This window comes from Sesamum indicum, linkage group LG1, assembly GCF_026168435.1.
Source record: "Sesamum indicum cultivar Baizhima isolate 11 linkage group LG1, ASM2616843v1, whole genome shotgun sequence".
Lineage (NCBI taxonomy): Eukaryota > Viridiplantae > Streptophyta > Magnoliopsida > Lamiales > Pedaliaceae > Sesamum > Sesamum indicum.
This window is the reverse complement of record NC_142657.1, coordinates 1,794,301-1,815,128: the sequence shown is the minus strand read 5'-3', so window position 1 is coordinate 1,815,128 and position 20,828 is coordinate 1,794,301. Positions and strand designations below refer to the sequence as shown.

At 33.8% G+C, this 20,828-nt stretch overlaps 3 protein-coding genes across 3 annotated transcripts; 1 reads left to right on the top strand and 2 right to left on the bottom strand.

Annotated features, from left to right (window-relative positions):
• Positions 1 to 5,507: 5,507 nt before the first annotated feature.
• Positions 5,508 to 7,684, bottom strand: LOC105174139 (glutamyl-tRNA(Gln) amidotransferase subunit C). The gene is made up of 6 exons (XM_011096250.3): positions 7,463 to 7,684; positions 7,346 to 7,386; positions 6,528 to 6,583; positions 5,868 to 5,922; positions 5,652 to 5,764; positions 5,508 to 5,550 (listed from the first exon to the last, which is right to left on the bottom strand). The coding sequence occupies exons 1-5, from the start codon at positions 7,643 to 7,645 to the stop codon at positions 5,689 to 5,691; spliced, it is 411 nt and encodes a 136-aa protein (XP_011094552.2). The 5' UTR covers positions 7,646 to 7,684; the 3' UTR covers positions 5,508 to 5,550; positions 5,652 to 5,688.
• A 235-nt stretch (positions 7,685 to 7,919) lies between these two features.
• LOC105174053 (serine/threonine-protein kinase Aurora-1) lies at positions 7,920 to 11,337 on the top strand. The gene is made up of 9 exons (XM_011096060.3): positions 7,920 to 8,088; positions 8,963 to 9,079; positions 9,443 to 9,589; positions 9,663 to 9,758; positions 10,066 to 10,161; positions 10,243 to 10,339; positions 10,585 to 10,702; positions 10,854 to 10,926; positions 11,018 to 11,337. Exons 1-9 carry the CDS (start codon positions 8,053 to 8,055, stop codon positions 11,117 to 11,119), a joined length of 882 nt encoding a protein of 293 aa, XP_011094362.2. The 5' UTR covers positions 7,920 to 8,052; the 3' UTR covers positions 11,120 to 11,337.
• Positions 11,338 to 11,740: 403 nt separating this feature from the next.
• LOC105173960 (ATP-dependent 6-phosphofructokinase 6) lies at positions 11,741 to 19,135 on the bottom strand. Its single transcript, XM_020693970.2, has 14 exons — positions 18,694 to 19,135; positions 17,720 to 17,766; positions 17,569 to 17,608; positions 16,957 to 17,019; positions 16,742 to 16,879; positions 15,527 to 15,685; positions 15,341 to 15,394; positions 14,670 to 14,738; positions 14,114 to 14,243; positions 13,570 to 13,823; positions 13,403 to 13,451; positions 13,176 to 13,330; positions 12,103 to 12,265; positions 11,741 to 11,950 (listed from the first exon to the last, which is right to left on the bottom strand). Exons 1-14 carry the CDS (start codon positions 18,793 to 18,795, stop codon positions 11,871 to 11,873), a joined length of 1,503 nt encoding a protein of 500 aa, XP_020549629.2. The 5' UTR covers positions 18,796 to 19,135; the 3' UTR covers positions 11,741 to 11,870.
• Positions 19,136 to 20,828: the final 1,693 nt, after the last annotated feature.

The window sequence follows — 20,828 nt, the reverse complement described above, 5'->3', positions numbered from 1 at the left end:
TATAAAATAATATAATTTGAATATCTTTTTTTTCTTTTTCCGTACGACTGCTGATATGAAAAACGTATCTAAATAATGTGATGAGATATGAAGACTTTAGGTATTTTCTTTTGTTTTTTTTTCTTTAAAGGATATTTACATGTATGATTATATCAATATTTCGATAAATTAAGCAATATATCAATATGATTAAAATAAATAAATTACAATAACTCACATAAATTGAAACAAATATCCACATAAAAGTAAGACAAAATATTTAATAGGACTCAAAAACATCTAAAAATTTGTTCATGAAATTGCAACCTTAACTGCTAAGATAATGGTATGAGTTTAGGTACTTACACAATAATAAAAATCATTGACATATGTAATGTGTATATTGTTGCAACTCACGTGAAAATCAATAAAAATAAAATAAAAAAGAGCCCATCAAAATCGTTTTCAACAAGCAAAATTATTATCTTATTATACTTCACATTCTATGTTAATTTTTTTATTTTTTTTCTATAATTGATTGGGTGCAATGCACCCATCCATCAAACAATCACTCAATTAAAGATGGTAAAAATAGTGAAAATTTTTGTATGTGAGATTTGATTAAATCAAATTTTAATTATTTTTTTTAAATTTATATAATAATTAATTTGAATATGTCCAAACTCGATTTAATTTAAAATTTTGAAGAATTAAATTACAGGCAGCCAGGAGGCCTGCCTTTATTCATAATCTCTTGGGATCCATCAAAGTGAAATCTGGTCAAAAAAATGAGCTTTGACCGTTACAGCGTCACAGCCAGGTGAGATTAACTCTGAAGCGTATCGTCTGAAACAGATATTTGTGGCGATTATAAAAGAGAGGGGGAGGGGGTACGTGGAAGCTCATGGAGGACCCTTCTGGAAAGTAGACCACTCATCGCGTCGTGGGTCCGTTGGCGTGTTTGGACTCAAACCGTGTCGCCCTGCTGTTCCCTGTAGACAAAATCCTTTTTCTTCTGCTAAGTTGCGCCACTGGGGCGATTTTTTGGCCGATCCGTACTATATTGTACGGGGCATACGGGAAATGCCTCCGCTTTTCCTTTTACGGGAATTTTCTTTTGGATAAGATTTGGCTAATTACATTATTTGTAGCATATTTAAAAATACGTTAATTTTTATTAAATCAATGAATAAGTTGATAAAAAAATAAAAAATAAATATTATAAAAATAAATTTCCTATCCACATCCACAGGACTCGAATCTATAATCTTTTAGAAAGATTTGCCGCTAAAATTTATTTATACTAATCTACACTATTACAAAAAAAAAAAAGAATATTACCGTACCAACTTTTATATATCCAAATTTATCCTTTAATTTATTTTTTTCTTTAAAACGATTCTCGACTCCATGTTTCTCTCTTATCAAAACTCTCCATATATTTTTCTTTTTTATAACAAATATCTATATTTTCAATAAATCTACCGTTATAATATATTTTTTCTCATCCCGTCATCCTCACATAACGATTGTTTCTTTTGACTCTTTATTCTAAATCATAGTTCCTTTTTATATGCTATCAGGGATAGCATGCAGCGACGACTAATATATATATATAAAGAAGAAAGGCTACGTATAATTACAAAAGACGATTAGGGATACTACTGCATTAATTTTTAAATATAATAATTATATCCCTAATTATATATCTTAAAAATTAATTATAATATTTTTCTTTTACAAAAGCGACTCAACATTGTTTTATTACAATTACGTCAATTCTTTCATTGCGTCAAATAATACTTTAAATGAATATTAAATTATATATTTTATTTATAATATATTTCAAAATATAAAAAATAATTTATTATATACACGTAGAAACTAACATCATACTTAAAAAGACGAGACATGGGAGTAGAGTTGTGGGACGAGAGGTGTTGGACAAAAGACAGGTACATCCAGAAGCATCCAAAATTCATTGAATGCTTATAATAAAAAGTTTTGATTGCTCCAACTACCAACAAAAACATAAAATAAATGCTCCTTTACTATGCTACTCTGCTTCCTTTACTATGCCCCCATTTCGTTCATAGAATGTGTACTAACTTCTAATTCAGTCCTACACCGAATAATTGAGCACATAATGTTCCCAACGCCCTTTATTTATTTCTTCTAAAATTTATTATTTTAAGCACCTAAATTTCTTACCATTTATTTGGGAAAGTATTCAATACGAGTATGAAAATATTTATGAGTACATTTTGTTTAAAATAACCCACAGTATGACGGATACGAAAAATATATTGAATCTTCTGAAGATCTGCATGTTCTTTGAGCTGGTTGGAATGAGTCCAGAGACTTGACTATGTGGCACTCATCAAATGAATGTATTATTGACGAATTTCGACGCATAAGCACCTATAAAGACATAGAGATTATATTTCACATATATGCATTACGAAATTGCACAATCTATAGCGAGATCGCGTTGTGTGACCTCTATAACCTTGAATTTTAACTAATGTAAGTTTTTCGAAAGGGCTCTCAGCTTGCCTAACAACTTGTGTGTGCATACTGAGCATTACTAATTTAATTCGAAGTACTCACCTAAATTATGTTTCGGATTATAGTCACATCAGCTCTTAGTCACTAAAGACCTCCACTCGAATCAATGACGTATTTAGAACTATGTATTCGAAAAGATGGGTTGAAATTCCACTTGCTATGCATTTTAATTTGAACCCAATTGAATTTATTATAAGATACTTATTTCCGATATGTGGGATTTATTGTTTTGGTTAATTAGAAATGGTGTTATAATAAATATAGAGCAAAATACCTCTTAGGCCAAACGTGTACCACATGCGTCCCATGTGTATTTGAGTATAAATTTTTTAACCAATAAAAATATTATTTTATTTATATATAATATATTAATACATATATATCTATAAAAATAATAAAATTTTATGTATTAGTTATATAAAAATAGTATATACATATATTTCCTTTCTTCTTGGTCTTCCAATCGGCGGACCGCCGCCTGCCGCCACCATCTCCCCATCGGCTAATAGCATCCATCCATACATACATAAGACCGGTAGCCGGTAAGCAGTACCTCCTCTATTACGATACAAATTTGAACTGAACATTCTAGAAAGGCCCTCAATGCGCTTTCGCTGCTTCTCAAGACTCATCACAAAAGTATGTTGATCCAAAGTGAAATTACACTAAGAAAAAGGAATATTTACATTTAACTCTCTATTCTTTTCATTTATTTATATAAATTATTATTCTTATTTATATAATTACAAAAAACACCCATAATAACAAAAAATAAAAATACTTTATATAGTATCATCGATGTTTTTAAAAAATATTAATTTTTTAAAAAATAAAAATAATTCGTGTTATTATTATTATTTTGTAGATGTATATATAATTTTTTAAAAAAGTAAGAATAATTATATCAAATAGACCCAAACCCAAGAAAAAAAAACAAAAAGGGTACATATTTTCTATTAATGAAATGTGTTTTTATTTAAGTTTAAGTTTCCACATAAAATGAGTATATGTTTAATTAATTGATGATATTATATGTTTTTAATTATCAGCGACGTCAAATCGATATAAATACATAGTAAAAAAATATGTATATATTGTTATTCTATTAAGTTAATAATTAAAAAATAATGTGTATATTTGTAAACGTAAAATTGAGGTGGAAAAAGATTTTCAATAATAAATAAATAAATATCTTATATTTTTTAAAGTGTATAAAAATAATAGAATGAAAATTATATGTCTGTTTTTTAAATAACAATAATCTATATATAATAAAGCAGAATCATTAAGGTTGTCCACCTAAGCGCCACGTATATGCAGACGTGGACAGCCTCAATAAACTCTATTATGCCAAATAGAATATAATATATTTTTTAAATAAAAATAAAATACTATTAGATTCCATTAAAAAGAGATCTTAACAATATTATCTAATAAGTTTTTTTAAATGTAAGTAGCACACATCAAGGTATCAACACTCATAAAACACAAAATATATAAAGTGAAGTACGGTTATGTTCCATCAACAATGTTGTGACATAAGCAAATCATGATTTAAATTAAAAAAATATAAGAATCTTTAATTTTCTAGATATTTTTCTAAATAGTTAATAATAATTCATTCAATTAAATAAAATTGATATTTTATCTAATTTTTGTTAGAAGCACTACATAAAGGTCGTTTTATTATATATAGATAAATTTTTTATTCAATTTTATAAATATACATTCTCAAATATTTATTATTATAATCACGATTAAAATTAAAAATATTTCCCATAGTTCTGTACTAGTAATAATAATAAATCAAAAGTAAAAGTAAGTAATAATATAGGTAAACATGAAAATATGGTGTTTCCTTGAATCCAAAATTGGGACAAAATCGAATGAAATCTGTACGGAGGCCAAGTGTCGTGCATCGGTGGATCCAAGAAAGCTTGAAGATGGATTTTAAGCCACGTAGCCGTAGGGTAGTGGTGGTGGTTTTGGCGTGTAGCGGATGAAAGCGACAGGTGATAGCGTGGCAATTGGGTTTTGGATATGCACTAGAGGCGTTAGCCTCCTCCTATCCTATTACTATTAGTTTTAGATAGCTCCCTCACGCTTTTAACTCTTCCTTCTTTCTTACTACTGTTTTTTTATTTTAACATTTTCTCTCTTTTTCCAACATCATTAAACCTCAAAGTCTTATCCAGAAGGTGACAGGGTGTGGCTGTGATTGTGGACTGTGCATGGGTTGTTCCTACTCAAGGCTTAAAATGTGGAAATACTGTATTATATTCTTTTTCACAATGTGTACATGGCTTACTTAGATTCTAATTCGGGTTGAAGTTGATCGGGTAATGATTTTTGGAACATAGTCAGGATGGGTATCTTGAATTAGAGTAATAATGATTGGCCTACACACATAAATTGTTAGTTAGCTAAGGACCAATACTTCAAAATTTGAATCAGTTAAGTTCAAGATTATAAGTGTTGCCGCAATATAATCTCCTTACATAGTGTAATCTGATAATAATAAATACAATCCTATGAGATGAACCCTCAATAGTTAGAATCCATATGGAGCACGAATCATTGAATGGGCGCCAAATCAATGGCTTTTTTAACAGTCGGGTCATGCGAGTCGGATGCGACCTAACCCACTTAAAAACATGTGGATCTTCCAAGTGTTTAGACATTTCTTATTTTCTTGAATATAGTTTGGTCTTCTTGCTAATTCAATATATTTCCCTTATCAATCATATTATGTTACTTTAATAAACAGGAACAACTACTTCTGGATAACTAAAGTTTTCACTTTGGCAGCCTTCATGGGAGTCGATGAACTAGATGGCAGTCTAATATTGGCTGTGAGGAGGAGTATAAAGGTGCAGTATCTTGAACTTCCCGGTTTGTAGTAGGCATTCTTGCCCAGCATGCGGGTTGTTCAGTGGGCCAAGAATTTCGTAATGGGCCGCTTTGAATTCGAAATGGGCCATTGGAATAGATTTTGCAGCATGTCTGAAATTTATAAATGATACAAAGAGAAAATAAGTTCTGTTTAGGAGAGAATCCAAGAAAGCAAATGCTGTGGTAAAGGAAGAACATGGGGATGTCCTTACTGAGGAAAGAAGGCGCGGCGCATGAATATGAATTACATCACTCCTTGTTCAACACTTTGGGGACTTTGATATAAGGGTCCTCATAGGTTGGCACGGCAGCGACTATAGCGTCCCTATATACAAGATCCCAAGTCATTTTAGATCGAGATAATCATGAATTTGCTGACTATAAGTTATTACCTATGCTGGAGAAAGGAAATGAAGAAACTTCGGTACCTATTATCAAATGCTTCTGGCACATCATCACGCAGATTGTCATCGCCTTCAGTATCTGTAGATCCAAGAAGGAAAATCCATCAGAATAAACTCAAGAATTATTGCCACAACCGGCAGGTTCAAAGAGAGCACAAATGGCATCTCACATCCCCAGGAATAACACTGAAATAGTTAAGTTCAAATCAGCATCCCTTCAATAAATCTAATGAGTATTAGTATTGAATAGAAGATGAGGTTATAAAGAGTTTCAATTCTATTAAGAATCTGAAACAAAATCACCAGCAAGTATCGAACTTATTATCATTATTATCTTCGTGTGACCATCAAATGTGATTCTCAGGATCCAATTTTCTTCAAATTTAATAATGATGTCTAAATAGGATCTTTCGAAATTTCAATTAGTCAAGCATGCATAGTAACGTCCCACATTAAAAGAACTGCAATATCCGAAATACAGATAAGCAAGAAGATAAACATAAGTTTAATTTAGCATTCTATTTGCAAAATCCTGTAGTACGATAAAAAAACTCCTGAATACACGTCAGCAGAAATAAGAGGGAATTCCCAGTTCTTGAGTTTAATTGGTCAAGTTAGTTCTTTTGTTCAAGTAACTTCATACACTTGTATAACACAATTAAAGTTCACTTTTGAGCAATGCACCTGCTCTTATCGCTGGTTCAACACTGTCAAGGTCAACGGACTGAAGTTGTGCAAACCTGTTTCATATGAAAAACTTCTGTTACCACATTGTGACATATTCACAACAAATACCAATATTGCATCACCAATCGTAAAACTCAGACAATATAGATACGGAAACTCAAAATTATAGAGAGTTGTTAATGAAACAATCAAGCACAAGAAAGTTTGTTCTTTCAAGTATTTTTTCTGATATCATAGACGGGAACCAAAAGAAATCACTTTCCCTGGTGCTGTATACCACAATCAAAGGCATGATATTGCTAATTTTACTCATTTGATCCTCCAACTTTGGAGGGGATTGGCTCATCCCATCTCCTTCCCCTCCATTTCCTCCCTTAACACCTAAACTCTCACAAACTTCCCAACCGTAACACTCAAAATGATCTAGAAACAACTCTATATGTTAAATTGCTAGCAACAAATTTTATTTCTTGTTCATTCTCTCATTGTCACCCATTCAGTTACATAGATGCACAAATACATACGTTATAAGCACATGAACAATAGTTCAACACATAGTTACACACATTTGTACACACTCATGTATAGAAACACACGCACAGAAAATTCTTATCCGCATCAATGTGACGACAGTAAGTAGCGAGAATCATGTGGCTTGGTTTCATAGGTGGTGTTTCTATACCAAAATGCATACAAGAACATTACCACAGAAGAAATTCATATACGCACACGAAATGTATATACATACATAAACACGTAGACATACACACATAAACATATATATGTATATATAAATATATTGAGAGAGAGGATACCAGTCGATCACTTGCCGGATTTTGGGCTCAAATTCGCCAACCTATATTAACGGAAAAACCAAACAATTATCGGAAACGCAATTTACATATAAATTGGGTTCAAAATGCAATTAATACTTCTTGTGGGGTGAGAGAAATTCGAGCCGTCTCAGCCAAGCGCGAAACATCCGGAGGGTCTAGACTCGATTTCTGGGCGTAAAATCGCTTGCTCCGCACATGTGCATTTTTTGGATAAGCACTTTTCCTGAAGCTGAAAAGCGGCGGAGTTGCTCGCACAAGCAGAGCTGCTCTGCTGCCCATTCTGATGGTGTGCGTGTGTGTGAGAGAGAGGATGGAGATAATCAAGTTTGTGACATTTTCCTTTAGGGCCGGACTTGGGCCTAGCTGATTGTAGTGGGCTTGTTCCAAGCCCAATAAGTAGGCCCAACTATAATCACTAGGGACGCTCCCGTTTGGAAAACAAAATTATAATAATTAAATAAAAGGAAAAGGAAAATTTTGAAAAGCGGATCACCAGCGGGACAGCCACGTGAGCAACTCTTCTGTTCAAATATGACCGTTGCTGCATTACGCCAATAAAGACCAACAAAACCCCTTTCTCTCTCTACTTCAAATCAGAACGCAGCATTCCGGCTCATCACACCGTTCGCCTCTCTCTCTTTCTCTCTTCTCACATTCTGCGTGTGTGAGTGTGTATATTTTCAGGAATGGGGATCGCGACGGAGGCTCAACAAGAACACAAGGTAACAGAATCAAGAATTTCTGTTTCTATTTTCTTTTTCTTTTTCTGGAACTGTTAGAGATCTTTGACAATTTTGGTCGGGGAAATTTGAAGAATGGCGAGATTCTATTTTCTGTTTTTAGAGACTGTACCTAGTGTTTCCATTTATGCTTTATTATATGTTTGTTCTTGATAATGGTCCCCCGTTGTAAGTTTTTTGCTCGTCGTCTTCTTCCCCCGATTTTTTTAACTCTGTTCGTTTTTTCTTATGATGCACTTGGAATTGAAGGATTAATTTATCGGACAAAAGTTTGGACGAAGATCGAGTGTTTTAGACAGTTAAAAATTGTTCCTTCTGTTGGTTTCTAGATATTCTCGGAAACAATGGTGAACAAAGGAATTGCAATTATTTATGATTTTGTAGTTCATTTACTCCTCATGTGGATCAGAATTGAATCTAATTTTAGCAGTTAGGCTTTTCACGATGATATATAGTTTGACATTTTGGCACAATGACCTATTTGACTATTTGTGTACCTCTACCAAAATTTGCAAATATTAATTGAAATTTGAAGAATGCATCTTGTGCTATCTTTGATATTGGACCTTTAATTATAGAAAGTGACTCGTTTTTATAGATTTCTGACTTCAAATCACTACTCTTTGCCATTAAATATAGTATTAGCTTAATTTCCTTCCATGAGATGAATAATTCACATTATTGGTTTTGGTTCACACTTCAGGAAAGAGAGAAAACTCCTGTAGTCTATGGAGTCTCTACACCTTAAGTTTCTTACCTACTAGTATAATATTTATATTTTGTCTTTATGAGCAGAATGCATCACTCATTCATAAGCTACTTTCAGATATGTAAAACTGTTTTCCCTTTTCTATAGGCTTCTTCTGAGAGCACAGCGGCAGAAAAAAAGAGGTGGACTCTAAATGACTTCGACATAGGAAAGCCTCTTGGCAGAGGAAAGTTTGGACATGTATATTTTTCCAGAGAGAAGAAGGTCAGTACTGCTCAGACCAATGATCTTCTTATCCATTGAACTTTCTATCTTGTTTTGCTATAGCCTCTAGTCAAGACCAATAATTAAGTTTCGTTTTGGATGGCATAATACATTGCATATGTAGCATCTGGTTAGCTGCCATCTGACCCTGCCTCTTTATTATTTTCTTTTTCTCAAATGAAGTCCTTGATGTTTTAGCTGACCAGGAGCTTCTGGCAAGTATATTATTCGGGTAGGAATTAAACAGATGAATGCAATCTCAATTTATCTTTGCTGAATGGAAGGAAAGGGATTGTTTATGAGGATTATTTGGAGTACTTCTATTAAAATGAAACTAAAAAATCTATTTTCCTATTGAGGCAGAGCAATCACATTGTGGCACTAAAGGTGTTGTTCAAGAGCCAGCTCAAACAGTCTCAGGTTGAGCACCAGCTTCGTCGGGAGGTTGAAATACAGAGCCATCTTCGACATCCTAACATATTACGACTCTACGGCTACTTTTATGATCAGGCATGATGCTTTAATTTATTAGTTGAAGAAAATGAATGTTATGCTAGACTGATTTGTAACTCGTTAACTACAGAAACGAGTTTATTTGATTCTGGAATATGCTGCCAAGGGAGAACTCTACAAAGAGCTACAAAAGTGCAAATACTTCAGCGAAAGGCGTGCTGCAACAGTGAGTCATAATTTATCGTTGTCTCCAGACTTCACCTCTCTTTCTTAAATGTAAATATCCATTAGTTGTCTGGTAGGTTTCTCAAAAATGATTATCAATTTTAACCTCATCCAATATTTCTTTGTTTTATACCCGCAATAAGCTTGAATTATGTAATGCATCTTGAGCTTCCAAGTGTTCTCCTTTCTTTCCCCCTCTTGAGAGAGAAAAGTTCCCCTCTGGTGTGATGTAGTTAGTATTGCACATTTTAGCAACTTGCTGCTGACATGAGATTATGGTTTCTGCTTGTTTATGGGACATGAAACAGTATGTTGCATCATTAGCTCGGGCACTCATATATTGCCATGGAAAGCACGTAATACATCGAGATATCAAACCAGAGAATCTTTTGGTTGGAGCACAGGTAGTTATTTTAAATTTTAGTTTCATCTGATGGTTAGAAAGCACTTAGAACTATTTCCTCATTAGTGCTTCCAATTGCCAGGGTGAGCTGAAAATTGCAGATTTCGGTTGGTCCGTTCACACTTTCAATCGCAGGCGGACTATGTGTGGGACTTTAGATTATCTTCCACCGGAGATGGGTATGCTTCGTTTACTGCAAACATGATAGTCAGTTCAAATTAATTTAGATTCAATATCTTGGATGTACATCGTGCTTATTCTATTGCAGCATGACCTGAAGGGTAGGGTGGGCAAACTCATCACACCTGAATTCATGCCACATCTAATATTAAGCACTGTGTGAAGGAATTTATATTCTGTAAACATGTCTTCTTTCTTTTCCAGTTGGTTTTTATTGACCTTTAGTATCATTAAATTTCTGAAGTGGAAAGTGTGGAGCATGATGCAAATGTGGACATATGGAGCCTTGGTGTCCTGTGCTACGAGTTTCTCTATGGGGTGCCCCCTTTTGAAGCAAAGGAGCATTCAGACACATACAGGAGGTAAACTGAGTTTCGATGTGAACTTCTTCCTTACAAATCAATCATTCCCTAACAGTTGCAGTAAAATACTCCAAATTCCACATATGGAAATATATGTCAAACTTTCAAGTCAGAACAGTGTTAAGGTACAAATTGATTGTGTTGTGTGTAGGATTATCCAAGTGGATTTAAAATTTCCTCCAAAACCAATTGTGTCTTCAGCTGCAAAGGACCTCATAAGTCAGGTAACTTAGTCACCACACGCTAGCACACACTTTCAACAGAAACTATTTTGAGTTTGGAGCTTGGCTTAAGTTTGTTAGGTTTGAACAACAGATGCTCGTCAAGGATTCTTCAAAGCGTCTGCCTCTACACAAGCTACTTGAGCATCCATGGATTGTGCAATATGCTGATCCCTCTGGCGTTTACAAGGGTTGATTGATGCTTTAACTGCTTTGTTGCCATTATCAACCAAATATTAAGTCTTAAGCCTGTTCTCAGTAAGCTTTTACTCTGATGTAAAGTATCAGTTCCTGTTGTCTCAACCAGACGAGGAGATTATGTTATTCTTTCCAACATATACTGCAAGTAGCAGCATCTATGGTCAAATGTTTGTCGAAATTCATTAATGAATAATAGAAGTTGAATTCTTCTAACCTCTGCTAATCTAATATGTAATTTCAAAATAATGATGAATTGATTTCACTAATGATAGACTCTGTTGATTTTCAGGCTACACTAACTCGTCTATCCTACAACACGATTGAGGAACAATTTTCACTATTTTCCTTAAATAGTAAACAAGCTTAAGTTATAAGGAAATGTAGTCAATGTAACCAAGATTTGAATAAACGCCGAAACAAACGAACCATAGGATCATTTTAAATGTTAAACATTTATGCATCAGCAGGTAGCGGGCAAATTTTCCAACTTGGTTCCAGGTTGTACTGAGAAGTAAAACTGGTTAACTATCAGTGTGTTTTTTATTCACTATCGATGTCGTTTTGATTCACTAAACTGATTGTGTTTTATACATGCTAATCCAGCAAAAAACCTAGCTAATGAAACATCAAGGCCCTTAAAATAGAGCAATTATTGTCTGCAAATACAGCAAATCAGATGTCATTGCCCCACGTACAACATGGATGCAATAAAAACATACAGAAGAATCACTTTTGAGTTGCATATCTCAATAAATATAGACTTTGACAAATAAATTCACTGCCCGCAGCCGAGGCATCCTACCATCAATGACCTTGAATAACGTTCCTACATCATTCGATTAATGTTATAATATGGTACATATCTCAAATTTTCAAAAGTGGCATACAAGGATCATTCTTTTCGGTGCCAATTCAAGCAAACATTAAGTACTCAAGCATCAAGTGCCTTTATTTCATTTGTGCCAGTGTCTTTATTACCTGGGTTCTCACCATCTTCGCTTTCTACTTCATAGTCCTCTACTTCATTGTCTTCTACTCCATCCTCTTTCGATCCCAGGAAGCTTGGTTGATTAGTTGAAGCAAGAAGCCTCGCCCACATCCTGTCAGTGATCACAACCTTGTTTTGCTTTTCAGTAATACGCTGCACACAAACATTTTTCGTCAAGTTCACAACCCATGCACAGCTAAAATTCGACAGTTATTTGTAAACCAAGTGAAAAGGGGAAAGGTAAACATCATGTGCTAAACAGTCAACAAAACCTAATAAAGAGATGTGGATTCCCCTGCCAAGCCTATTCATACTCATTAGTTAAGGGGGTGGGGGATGGGTGGATCATGTGGACCTCTCGGCTCGGCTGGTCATCAGAATTTCTTTTTAGCGGTATGTGGAATAGTATAAGATCCCAGATGAACAAATACAAGGGAATTGCATCAGAGAAAGTACAAGTTCTGATGAAGATAATCGTAGCTGAATTTATTCTGTAGTTTTTAATTTGTTTTCTCATGAATCTGAGTATATTTATGAAATTTCAAGAATTTATTTATGTTATAAAACAGAACTAGGAGTTATAAGTTGAGACATGGTAGGACTAACTTGTCATTGCGAGGAGAAAGAAGATGGAACGAGGGATCGATAGCACTCTTAACAATAAAAAAGGAAAGTCCCTCAAAGGATGTACGGATTTAGTCTGCTTGCCTGTCTAGTCGGAGATAGCCTCAGGAGTGGCGGGATGCTAAATAAAAGATAAGTGTAAGGCTAAAAGAGCGTTTATTCTGACAACAGGAAAGACAATCAAGCATGTGGCTGGCACTTTACTATCAAGAACTTGAAAGAGGTCGACCAGAACTAATCCATAGCCGAGGCTTTTGACTCTATCAAGGTACTGGTTTATTCACGAAGTTAAGGTCTACTCCTGGTGGAAGTAAGACGAGAATGGAGCACTATAGAGTTGCAATGTATGTTACATATAGCAAGAGGGGAAGATGGGGGCAAGAGAGAGCATCAAGATATACATTGGGAGGGGCAGAAATTCAGAACGGAAATAACTTACATTAAAGGGGATGTATGTCTGCCTGCCGTTAACAAGCCCACTTGTGAAGCCTGTGAACCCCGCCATTGCTCCATGAACAGCACTTTGAGCAAGGAGAGTGCAGTATACATTATCAGACCCATTGCTAGGAATCGCACGGATCATATAAGTTGGATCTGCAAAATTATCGAGTTAGCTCCCCGGATTGTAAAAAAATTAATAAATAATTTCAGCATGTGTGCACCAACCTATATATTTGAGAGTAATTGGCATTTTGTTTTTCTTGGCAAAATGTTCCTGTCAAAAGAGAAAAGAGCTTAATTAAAATTTCTTGAAGAGAGAAAGTATGTTTGTATGGATACAGGAAATAACACATTAGTTAATAGCCAAAGTAACCTATTTGTATGACCTATACCTTTATTTTTTGAGAAATCCACAACCCAACGTCTTGAAGTAGCTTGTTCCCTGAAGCATCTTCTTCATTTTTTGCAGCAAGAAGCTCCTGTCCTGCTCCTTCAGCAATAACAATGACCATATGTCCGTTTTCTTTAAGCCTTTTCTCTATATATTCAAAAAGTCCACCTTTTCCTTCAAGATAAAAGGGTGACTCTGGAATCAAACAGCAGTCCACGTCTCGGCTGGCCAGAGTAGCATACATTGCAATAAAACCTGCATCAATAACTCTAACAGGTTCAGACTTCAGAGGAAAATTTAAATTATGCTAGCATGAAGAAACAGGCTAGAGGAATTCTCATCTTCAAAGAGGAATTCTCATAAATTATGGTCGCTCATACTTTATCAGGTCTCCACATGTTCTGTTGTTTGCACAATGGAGTTTACATGCTTATCTGTTTTCTTGGGTTTATGAAATAATACTGGCATCTTTCTTGGAAAATGAAGTCCTTCTAACAGTAAAGTTCAGAATATTTACTGATTAAGTGTAGGTAGGTTCATCTTACCACTGTAGCGACCCATTAGTTTCACTACACCAATTCCATTTTCTGCACTCTCAGCCTCAACATGTGCAGCATTTATGGCACGTTGAGCTTCCTCTACAGCAGTGTCAAAACCAAATGACCTGTCAATAACCTGATTAGAGAAGCCAAAGCAAACTGAATCTTGTCAGAGATGAGAAGAAATATAAATCATATGCATGGTAAAACAGAAATAGAAAGGCACAATAAACTCCAAAAAACAAAAATTTGAAGGAAGCAAAATAGTGTCTAGGTTGATGTGCCCAAGCCTATGATACAAGCTGAGGACTGATTTATTCACCAGAAAAATTGAAACAGACAGTTTCACATTTTCCGCGTTAAAACATTGCATCTGGTCCTTGAAACAAATATTGTTGTAAACTGGGAGAACAGAAATCAATGTGGACAGATCCATTTTTAGAGCTTAGAGGTGCTTTTTTCTCTAAAAGTTTCTCATATAATCAGATACTAAAGAAATCAATACGAGGAATGAGTGCAAAAAATAAAGCTCATATAATAAGAAGGAAAGAATGAGATATACCGGAATATCATTGTCAATTGTCTTGGGGATACCAGCAACTGCAACCTTTAGACCACGTTTTCTGATCTCCTGCAGAACAAAAATTAAAAGTCATGGAAATGAATGACGCTTCTCTCAAGAGCCGTTCTATCTCCCCAAAAGCTGACATATGTAGGTAAGAATACCAAACAGTATATAATTATTTAGGTGGGAAAAACAGTACGAGCCAGTTTCAGTTATAAACCCTGCTGCTTCAACCATGCAACGACGATTGAAGAAAAGACCCATGGTTAAAGGTAGAGGTCAAAATTCAATAATTCATCAACTACTTCACATATATCCAGTGTAGTCAAAGCAACAGCAGGAAGTTAAATAAAAAAACTTAATAACCTATTGAAAAATGTGAAGGGAACAGGTTGACGAGATAGTAAACTCTAGAATTAAGGAGACCAGAAATATTAGTAGTTAAAGATCATGTTCGCCATCATGTGAAAGACTTGTACAAATTCAGGGCAGAAGAAGAAACACTTGCCAAAGAGTTTATCATAAACTAAATTCCATTTTCTAGAAAAAAAAAATCAGCTTGTTATCATAAGATAATATGGTCTAGCAAGCAATGTAATAGGTCTGTTCAGAGAATAACTTCATCAAAACATGCTATAAGAAAGTCTCTGTTCCTTCAATACGGATACCTCAAAGATTACAGCTGCTCCTTTCTGGGTGCCATCTCCTCCAATTATATAAACCTGAACCAGTAATACTGTTCATCAGAACCAAAATGCAGCTTATCACAAGCCAATAAAATAGAGAGGGAGTAAATTTCCAGAAAGGTGAAGGTTGAAGATTTCTTCAATAGTAAGTACAATCTCAACACATGCCTGATTAATTCCACGGTCCTGAATACTGTCGACAATCTTCATGGTATCATGGCCACCACGAGATGTTCCCAGGATTGTCCCACCACGCTTATGTATATCATTCACAACCTTCGGTGTCAGAGTAATGGTATTCTTTGCATAGAAACCCCTGTAGCCTCCCTAAAGAAAAGAGATATTTCCATTAGATAGAGAAGTAACAAGAAGATGGCATTAACCTTATCATGGAAGCTGCATTAAAGAAGATATGAAAGTTATGATATCTTCTTAAACCAGCATAGCTGATGGAAACAGTAGAATTCTCAATGTCAGATTCACATAAAATTACAAGATCAGAGAAAGGAACATATCGCATTGATTAATTAGCATTACAAGAATGTAGCAACAGTAAAAAGTTGATATAGGCTAGGCATTTTGTAGCAAAACCTGTAGGGAATAAGGAGGAAACCCACCAACAGTTCATGAAAGGTCATAATCAAAGCTTTGTTTGGTTGTGGTGAAAAGTGGGTGTATAAGAAAAGTGGAAGTAAAATTGGATGCATAAGAAAAGGATTGGTGTTTGGTTAGGGAGAAAAGTTATATGGGTGGTAAAGTTCTAGAGTCAAATTTCGTTTCCGTCCAAAGTTGAGCGGAAAAGTGAAAGTATACAGCCAAAAAGATTGAAAAGTACATATTTTATTTTTATTTGCTCAATTATCCATATATATAATTTGCTTCCAATTCTTTTTTCCTTCCCGTTGATAATAATTGTACATAATTTTTTAGAAAAGATAACCAAATCACCGAAAAACCTACTATATCGTCGAACATTGGTAGGAATTTCTATTTTATTTAAACGGAATAACTAAAATAAATGCACAACACTCATTTTGATGAATATTTTTACTAATAAATTTTTTTTATACTAAAATTATTTTAGTATATATTAACTTGTTTATATTCTAATATAAAATAAACAGAAAAAGGGTTAATCAGTAAAATTATAAAAATTAGTCTTTTCTTCTCAATCTATTTTTCTCGTACCTTACAAAGAGAAGTATTTGAAAATTACACCCTTCCAATCATACCAAACAACTTGGAAAACTATTATTCTTTCCCTCCCCCTTTCACGTCTACTTTCCTCTCATTTGAACTGAACAAACCCTAAAACTCTACCAACACTAGAAACTTCTAAAGATAATAATTGTCACAATTAACATCAATGATCAGCCAACTTACATCAATACCAAGGACTTTGTTGACCCCATACATATAATCGAGGCTATGCACGATTTCCCTGATCACCGTGTTTAGTCCAGGACATAAACCACCGCATGTCACGATACAAGCATGCACCTCATCTGAAGCAAAATAGACCTGCGCACATTAATGCAGATTTAACCAAATTTGGCTGAACTTCGAAAGGGCTAAACAAAAGAAAGATGAATATATACCTTTTGACGAGGTCCAGCCCGCCGGAAATGTACCCCTCTTGGTGTATCCTTGTGTACAACAACCTGTGACATTCGCCAAGCATAATAGGATAGCTTTAAGGAACTGCCAGAACTACTACCAAGGAATAGAGATGAATTCTTTCAGTTTTTCTGGGCCTGGGTTTAATTAAGTTGGCTGGAGAAGGTGTTTTCTAAAATGTGTGGAGTTGTAAACATAGCAAGTGATTGGCAACCCTCATCAACTAATGAAAAGCAACCAACAAAATTTCACAAAATCAGATTCTCAGAAAAGTTTAGTAACATGAAATAGAATTTATTTAGATAAATAAAAGCAATTTCATACTCCTGCTACAGACAATGACATAAACCTTGACCTGTAAACCTCAAGATGTTTGTATCTTTCCAACTTGGAATTTTGTACTATGATGTCTTTTATCATGTATTGCCATATCAACTCATAAGCCCTTTTCACCCTAAAAGCAGCTAATCCATTCATGCTTATATTTGTTAGCCAAGATTCAGACGTATGGTTGCATAAAGAAATGAACATAACAGATGCAAATCTGAGCCATGACCCTGATTGAACAAAACAAGTTGATAAGCTTAAATCACCTTTTGGGGGACGCTATCATCCATGTCAACAAAATACTGCCTGAAATCAAAAGAAATATCAAAATATAATAATAGCCATGAAGAACCAATAACTCGTTGAAAAAGGGAAACCATATGCATAATGTGGAACAGAAAAGAGAAGATTACTCACTTAACAACTGAATATGCAGGATTCGAGCGTAATGGATTTGGATAAGTCTGCCAAAAAGGTCAAGAACCACCAGGATTAATTTTTAAAAAAAAATGGACAAAAATTCAGTAAGAGCAAAAACTAAGACAGTGATGAACAAGGGTACTTAATGGGATAAGAGTAAGACCTGTCATCACCTCCTACATTTCCTAAAGAGTAAAGATTAACCAATCTATGGAAGTACGGCAAGGTACAGATTTCAGTTAATTTTTTCATCTATTTTTCACTTCCCACATTAGAATTCTAATGCAGCTCAAAACATATTCCGCACACATAGCTCAAATCCATGGCAAAATCATACAATCTAAGACAAAAAAACTGCCGCTAGTACTTAAAATAATGTCCACGAAGACCTAAAATGATTCCGTAAATCAAATCAGGAAACTATAGTTCACTAAAAACAGTCACAAAAATATATACAATCAATGATGAATCATACTAATGTGCAAACAAACAATAAACCCAGCATACTGTACCATTTTTGAGACTAAACACGAATCTAGAATTCATAAATACAAACTTACACGAGCCAAAGTAAACATATAACGCCAGGAATATTCAAGAGCCAAATCAGATACTCAAAGCAAAGCACTTAAGCAAAAAACATCATATAAATAGATAGATATAAGGATATGTCAGCGATACTACTCATGAAATCATCAAAAACTAGGCAAAATAACACTATAACGCCATGCGTATTCACGATCCAAATTAAATACTCAAAATATAGCATTCAAGCAAAAAGCAATCAAATATACAGATTCAAACAAGCATATTTCCACGCTACAATCATCAAATCACAAGCACACAATAATATACACTGTGAAACAACATCATAACGTAGGCAATACATACAAAATAACACACTTAACCATAACAAACAAGGACGAAGCACGTGTATGCATAAACGAAGAGGCAAAAAGGAAAAGGCATACAGGAAGATCCGGAATGTAATCGGTCAAATGAGGTACATCTTCGAGGACGTATCCGTACTCTCCCGTCACCACCTTCATCTGATGATTGCTCTGCGAACCCATACTCTCGCCAAATCTACCGTTTCTTCCCTATGAAAGTCGAATCCAGAGCAAAGGTAAGCAAATCAACAAGTCGGTTAATAAACTGTATCTATATCTGCTTCTCTGTTTTTTTTTTATGGCGGAATACTTCAATCAATGGTGTGTGGAAAAGTAGAAATTAGAAAGCATAGATTCTGATCTTCTCATTCAGCCTTGATTTTAGGGTTGATTGGCAGAAATTTCTAAGTTGCTGACGAACAAAACTGGCAGCGCCACTTCAGTCCCTTTAAGCCTCTGTATTGGGCTGCACTTTTCCCTCACAGTTGCTGGTTTTGTTTTGCGGTACGACGATTGAAGCGTGGCGTACCTCTACTGTCGTTCGGTGAGAAAACGTCAATGGTTGTGGTCAACTTTGGGTAAAGGTCAGATGAGATACTGTCCAAACTCCAAACTTGAAGCACATGGAATGGAGACAAAGCAATATATTTTATTTTATTTTAATTTAACTCAAAAGTGGAAAAGAAAAAATGGCATAGCCTTTCTGTTGAAGCTTCAAACAAAATCAATGCAATTGCTCTTTTAACCAAAAAAAGGAAAGAAAAGGGAAATACCTTTTGTTGTTGTTTTTCTATGAACAATATTTGTGTCATTACTAAGGATGATTCATTCAATAATCCTTTTTTTTTTTTTTTATTCTTTAAACTTACATTTGAATAACTCAAATTCTTACTAACAATCCCTTCAATAATTATAAATGGATCACTTGTATAAGTCCCCATTGTATTTTAAAATTTTAATTGAAAACTCTTCCATGTTAAAAAATAGGTTAAAAAATTTCTTTTTTTTTTTTAAATTATGCACACTTTCTATTTTCAATTAGTTAGATTTAACGTGTCGCGTCGCATAATCTGAGCGACATTGCTATCGCCCAACGCAAAAAATGGGTGTCGGTAGCGGACGTCCCTCTTTTGATTCAGGACGAGGTCAACCCCCACTTCACTGGGCCATCGCCATCCCCCAGATCCAGGTCGATGGGTTGCAAAATGTGGGTGGTGGGCGGCAGAAGGGGGAGGTGTATGACTTTTTTATTTTTTTTAAACAAGTAAAAATAATATTTTTTAAAAAAAATTAAAAAATAATAAAAATTATTAAATACTTATAATGATAATTTTAATTTAAATATTTATTTATATTAAATAATATAATTATAAAGATTAATATAATATTTTTATGTTTAATTAATATATTTCATAAATAAATATAATTTATTTAAATATATTTAAACTAAGTAATAATTTAATTGATTTATATTATAATTATATAAAATATTTAAATTTAAAATGTATATTTTAGTATATTTATTTTTGTATGGTGCTTTTTCAATTTAAAATTTTAACCGTTAAAAATTTTACATATTTTTTAGGTATTTGGCTCATTACTTAATATATTTTATAAATAAATATAATTTATTAAAATATATTTGGATTAAATAATATTTAAATTAATTAATAATATATTATTTATTAAAATATATTTACATGTCAAAAAGAGAGGACAAAATGGATATTTGCACACATAGAGTACTCCTAAAAAAGGTTAAAAACCAAGCCCACTTTCGAAATAGGCAAATAACAACTACTCTTCGTTTCGTTAGTTTCCAACGAAGAGGGACTCTTATATATTAAATAACGCATGAAGTTTTTTGCCTATAAAATTAACAAAAGGGAATTTCGCTCTATTTCACCAAAATATAGGGGGTGTTATGCAATTTACCCATTATAAATTTAGAGGGTATTTAAATTGATGAATTTGAATTTGAGGGATAATTTGAAAAAAATATTTTAAATGACCCCATTTGAAAAGAATTTAAAATCCATTCATATTTATCAAAACATAATCCAAAATTAAAATCCTTTAAATTTAAAATTATTCAAACATATTAAAAAAAATTGTTATTAAGTATTTGAAATCCCTTCGATCCAAAGAATTTGAATTTTTTTATAACATAAATAATTCAAATAAATTCTAATGATATATTTTAAGGATTTGAAATT

Coding starts and splice junctions, on each gene's coding strand:
- LOC105174139 (XM_011096250.3), bottom strand. CDS start 7,645: ATGGGCAGCAGAGCAGCTCTGCTTGTGCGAGCAACTCCGCCGCTTTTC. Junction 6,584..7,345: donor ATCCGGCAAGTGATCGACTG/GTATCCTCTCTC, acceptor CATATGAAACAG/GTTTGCACAACTTCAGTCCG. Junction 5,923..6,527: donor TGAACCAGCGATAAGAGCAG/GTGCATTGCTCA, acceptor TTGGATCTACAG/ATACTGAAGGCGATGACAAT.
- LOC105174053 (XM_011096060.3), top strand. CDS start 8,053: ATGGGGATCGCGACGGAGGCTCAACAAGAACACAAG. Junction 9,759..10,065: donor GCGAAAGGCGTGCTGCAACA/GTGAGTCATAAT, acceptor GACATGAAACAG/TATGTTGCATCATTAGCTCG. Junction 10,340..10,584: donor TTATCTTCCACCGGAGATGG/GTATGCTTCGTT, acceptor AAATTTCTGAAG/TGGAAAGTGTGGAGCATGAT.
- LOC105173960 (XM_020693970.2), bottom strand. CDS start 18,795: ATGGGTTCGCAGAGCAATCATCAGATGAAGGTGGTGACGGGAGAGTAC. Junction 17,609..17,719: donor CCTGCATATTCAGTTGTTAA/GTGAGTAATCTT, acceptor TTTTGATTTCAG/GCAGTATTTTGTTGACATGG. Junction 14,244..14,669: donor CAATTGACAATGATATTCCG/GTATATCTCATT, acceptor TTCTCTAATCAG/GTTATTGACAGGTCATTTGG.